At 40.9% G+C, this 5,682-nt stretch overlaps 1 protein-coding gene across 1 annotated transcript; it reads left to right on the plus strand.

Moving 5' to 3' along the window:
• Positions 1–2,410: 2,410 nt before the first annotated feature.
• LOC149532373 (protein terminal ear1 homolog) lies at positions 2,411–5,455 on the plus strand. Its single transcript, XM_089805704.1, has 7 exons — positions 2,411–3,245; positions 3,491–3,752; positions 3,852–4,073; positions 4,286–4,402; positions 4,503–4,644; positions 4,788–5,189; positions 5,297–5,455. The coding sequence occupies exons 1-7, from the start codon at positions 2,411–2,413 to the stop codon at positions 5,453–5,455; spliced, it is 2,139 nt and encodes a 712-aa protein (XP_089661830.1).
• Positions 5,456–5,682: the final 227 nt, after the last annotated feature.

Genomic DNA, 5,682 nt, shown 5'->3' on the forward strand with positions numbered 1-5,682 from the left:
AGAATTGAGAATTGCTTATAAATATGCCACAAAAATTGAGAAATTTAAACAAGAAAGAAAGAAGGATTATTTTAACAATAATAAATCAAGGGAGAAAATAACAAGAAGTTCTCAGGAAAACAAACTACCACTAATAAGCCCACCTCTAAATCAACAACATGGGACACTTGCATGAAAAAAAGATTGACAACATGGGACACAAGCATGAAAAAAAGATTGACAACATGGGACACAAGCATGAAAAAAATCTTAAGTATAGCAACACATGGTTTGATATTCAATTATTAACACAACACAAAGGATTATACGTCTACAAAGATTTAATGGTAGAATCACGTAAAGTGGAGCCAAAAGTTGAGAATTGAGTATTGCTTATAAATATGCCAAAAAAATTGAGAAGTTTAAACAAAAAGGAAAGAAGGATTATTTTATCAATAATAAAGCAAGGGAGAAAATAACAACATGTTCTGAGGAAAACAAACTACCACCAATAAGCCCACCTCTAAATCGACAACATGAGACACATGCATGAAAAAAAGACTGACAACATGGGACACAAGCATGAAAAAAAACTTAAGTATGCCAACACATGGTTTGATATTCAATTACTCAACACAACACAAAGGATTATAGGTCTAAAAAGATTTTAATGGTAGAATCACGTAAATTGGAGCCAAAAGTTAATGTATTTCCCATAGGTTCCTTCAATTAGAAAAGTGGTGAAACTAGGCGAGACGAGTTAGTAGTTGTTGAGGCTAACTTTGCACACCTACAGTTCCTAATCCCGTATGTCAAAATTTGTTGATTTTTTTGGCAAACCTTCATAAGTGAGTGAAGAGCTTAAACCTTTTGGTTTTCCCATATTTATAGAGCTCTCTGTAGAACTCGTAGAGTGCGAGGTGGTCTAAAAGTGCCATTTTTAAAACGTTCATCCGGAACCTGTTATGTTCACCCCCTAACAACTGCTCACCAAAAAAATAGTACTTTTGCACAAATAGACCACTCAATAACCAAGAAAACTAAAAATAATCAACTCTTAGTACGTGTGATAAGCTATTAGTACACATGCTATCATTTTTGGGGCTTTTTATGAACACTAATTGAAAAGGGAAGGAAAGGAAAGGGGGTACTCCTTTTCGGGAGGTACCTAATTACACTACAAATGAGACGTAGATATCCTACCCCAGTGAGATTTGAACTTGTGACCTCTCTTTGAAGAAAATAGATAACGATCATTCAAACATGAGTGATTATTGGCTTGCTTCCCCTATTGTTGAATCAAATCTTCAGACCACTATTTCCAGTACAAATTATACACTAAGAAGATGAAGTCACAAATGTGAGCAAATGGAACATCCTTATATTTGATGTAGCTGAAAGTAGGAGTCACAAGAATTTAATCTTTGCTGAAGCTATACAAAGACTTAAAAATATCAAACTCATCCATAACCATACGACATGGGATGGATGAATCAAGGGAGGGATAACCACTTGAAAAAAAGAAGCTGGCAAGAGCATAGCCAAGAGTCTCGTCTCATTTAATGCTGGACGACCATCATTAAAGCAAGGGAGAAAATAACAAAATAATAACGATCATTCAAACATGACCATGCTGAACTTGTGACCTCTTTTTGAAGAAAATAGATAACGATCATTCAAACATGAGTGATTATTGGCTTGCTTCCCCTATTGTTGAATCAAATCTTCAGACCACTATTTCCACTACAAATCATACACTAAGAAGACGAAGTCACAAATGTGAACAAATGGAACATCCTTATATTTGATGTAGCTGAAAGTAGGAGTCGCAGGAATTTAATCTTTGCCGAAGCTATACAAAGACTCAAAAATATCAAACTCATCCTTAACCATACTACATGGGATGGATGAATCAAGGGAGGGATAACCACTTGAAAAAAACGAAGCTGGCAATGGCATAGCCAAGAGTCTCGTCTCATTTAATGGTGGACGGCCATTCGACGGCGTTCCGTACATTGAGCACACTTCCAGAGAGAGACCAACATAAATGGAACCGAAAAAGACTTGGCTGCCGCTTTCCCACTTTGCCACTGCCCCACTCCCTCTCAGGGGCAATCATCACCCGAATCGTCATACGCAAAATGCCTACATAAACCTTTTCCCTCCTTTCCCTCCATCGACACACCTGCACGGCTTCTTCTCGGTACTCGCACCTATCTTTTGTTAGGCCATCGGCCGCCATAGTGGGGAAACCGATCTCCATTCCCATTCATACCCCCATAAAACCCATGCGTTTCTTCCAGACCTCAAAGACATTCACATTCCAAGTAGAGTTTCAAGCACTTGCTGGTTTCCCCCCTTCTATATTGCGGAGCACAAGACTCTTAGCTTTTGTCTTGGGGACTGTAATACGGTTAGCAAGCTAGCGGTCATGTGCGGTGGCGGCGAAGTCATGGCGGCCAAGGGAAATTCGCAGGCTGAGGAAACGGGTGTTCAAAGTTTTCATGCAAAAATGGTGCGGTCTTTGAACCCATGTGCCCAGGAGTTCACTCCATCGCAGCCGCTTTACGGGATCCCTTATCCTTTTCCTCCATTCAATCTCCCTGTTATCAGAGAATTCATATCCCCGCCCATTACATATAACATTTACACTGCGCCCCACATTCAGATGAACTGCTTGATGCCCATTGCACCGCCGCCTCCTCCTCCTCCTCCTGCATCTGTAGTATGGCGCTCACCAGAGATTCCTGTAATGTGCAGCCCTCTTCCGATTCCTGTAGTGAATACTCATTTCCCTTGTGCCAATATGATTTCTCAATCTTCTCCTTGTTCACAACCCGATTCAGCTATGGCCGCTACACAGGTCTCGGGCAGGCGGCGGGAGTACGAGTCTCGCAGCCTTCTTCTGAGCCTGGTTCCTACCGAGCTCAGCGATCATCAGATTCAACAGAAATTAATGGCGTGGGGGCCGATTAGAGCGCTTCATCTTGAGTCAAAGCACGAGGGCTTGGTGAGAGTAGATTTCTATGACCTTAGGGATGCTAGCCAGGCGTTTTCTGATATAAGGCACCAGTATACAATGCTTACAGAAACGCGGGAACACGAAGCATTGCAACAGCCGCCTACTTTTCGGAGATTCATGGATGGGAAACCCATTTGGGCCGAATATGCAGAGCCCACTGCCGAAAACCAAGGTACGCTAGTCATCTTCAATGTCGATGCAACCATCTCCGATGAAGATATTGTATCCGTCTTCCAGCGCTATGGTATGTACCCTGACAAATTGTTCGTCAGTGTTTATATCTTGTAGGACTGATAAATTATGTTTAAATTAGGGTTTTTTCTTTTTAGCGTCTTACAGGTTGTTCAAGATGATGTTAAGTTACTAAATTTTCAGAAATAGTAGTACCTTGCACTTAAATCCGTCTCTGGCTCGAGTAAATTTAGGAATCCTATGAATTATGGAAGTGTTTTTTTTTCCTCTATTTTGAAAGTGATTGTTTGAACGCAGGAGCCGTGAAAGAGGTGAGGGTGACACCATTCAACGGTCGAACAAAGTTTGTCGAATTTTTTAATATAAGAGAGGCAGAACGAGCTCGAAATGAGCTAGACTGTAAGGTATTCGGCTCAGAACTAGTGAAGATCCATTTCAGTCGTCCGAATGGTAGGACTCGCAAAGGCTCTGCGAATTTCATTCCAAATATCCCACCTCGTCACTACCGACGGCCAAAAAAAGATAAAACTGATTTCACCTGCGATAGAGGCAAGTGTTTGTTGTGTTCATTTCTTCGCTGTTCTGACAGATGAATGTTAAGCCGATTCAGAATCATTAAGTCCTTTTTGTTTTGTTACCGAGCAGGTGTTTTTCCCAGTGATGAAATTCCCGGCAGGAGCAACAGATCTCGATTTGTGAATATAATGAAGAGAGGCCGAGGCCGTGAAAGTGAATTTGTCAATGCAGGAGACGCCGCCTCAAAGATCTGGAAGAGAGAGGAAAGCAAACCCGAATTCGCCTTTGATGAGACGCAAGCGAAATTGAATGGCGAAGAGGCTAGGACGACTGTCATGATCAAAAACATTCCAAACCAATACGAGTTAGTCGCTCAATCCCTTTACTTTATTCTATGATGATCGTATTGCCGATAAGTCTAGAAAGGGAGATTTTGTGTACTTTCTGTGCGTACCATCACTATCAGTGTGCAAGTGATATGTATTATCCAGTAGTCAAGAAGGGGTAATCCTAAAATCAGTTTTAATTTCTGAACAGCGATGCAGGCTGATGATTTGGTTATGTCCATTTTTGCAGTCATGAAATGCTCTTGGAAATGCTAGACAGTCACTGTATGATGTGGAACCAATGCATCGTGAATGCAGATGAACCTCGCTCGGCCTACGACTTCGTGTACCTTCCTATTGATTTCAAGTACGATCAAGATTAAGCTAGCACTGTATCTCTTTGGAGTTGTTAATGTCAAATTAGTGGGTTACACTATGCTAATTTAGGTATATTTTTCCTAATGTAGAAACAAATGCAATCTGGGATACGCGTTTGTAAATTTCACATCTGCTTCGGCGACATGGAAGCTCTATAAAGATTTCCATGGCCGCCATTGGGCCGTGTACAACTCCAAAAAGATTTGCGAAATCACATATGCGAGGGTTCAGGTGCATAAACTTCTGATATCCATTTCTGTTTTGTCCATAGCGTAAACTTCTTTATCTCCGATTCTGTTTTCTTATCAGCATCGTTCCCCCAATGTTTAGTGGGTATGATGTGTCTGACATAGTTTGTGGTGGTTTCAATACAGGGCCGAAGCTTACTGGAAGAACACTTCAAAAACACAAAGTTTGAGTGCGAGACAGACGACTATTTGCCATTGGTGTTCGATCCTCCTCGCGATGGGGAGGTTGTTACGCTTGCCAAAGTAATTGGTGATCGTAAGCAATCTGAAAACTGCAGCAAGATGGAGAGGCTATCTGAATACTGCGGACAGAACAAGAACAGATTTTCACCTGACAGCCGCCATTCCTCCTATTCCTATAATCCAACTTTCGATCACAGTTATCAATACAGATTGAGGCCTGGTAACTACCATCGTAGCTACTGGCAAGGTCAAAGTGACAACTTTAGCTATCACAAGCCTAAGATTGTTACATATTATAGGCCCAAGCTGAATGTAGCACCTGTTGTAGACTTTGACAGCGAAAAAGTAGAATGTTGATGCCTCAAACAACTAAAAGTTGATTGTACAGAGTTTCATCTGAAGTCGGATGAAAATCATAGTTCTGTAAATGTCAACATAAGTTTTCGTTTCAGATGAGTCTTAGGGTAGGGGTCGATGTTTTAGTTTGTTGGATTGCAGTTCTTAATGATTCCAAGGCAGAAATCGCCTCCTACGCTGTCATTTATTCAGTGCAAGTTCAAATTGCATCTTCATCTTTAGACATTAATCAATGTAGAGAATTCATTGATTAGTAGGTGCCCTGGATTTTGTGGCGATGGAATTTCATTCTATGATTAGCCTACTTTAGGCTCGAGAAACTCAAGTTAAAGGAGAGCATGAAGGATGCTCATGGGGACTTGATCATCTGCACCATCTTAATCTATATAATGTGCGCAATAAAAACTCGTTGATTCATCTTCCAATGTGTCTATAGGCATACAGTTACTGCGTTGGGTTCTAACATAAGCTTCAGTTTTGC

This window comes from Cupressus sempervirens, chromosome 10, assembly GCF_028749045.1.
Source record: "Cupressus sempervirens isolate cs-2001-9-10 chromosome 10, ASM2874904v1, whole genome shotgun sequence".
Taxonomy (NCBI): Eukaryota; Viridiplantae; Streptophyta; class Pinopsida; order Cupressales; family Cupressaceae; genus Cupressus; species Cupressus sempervirens.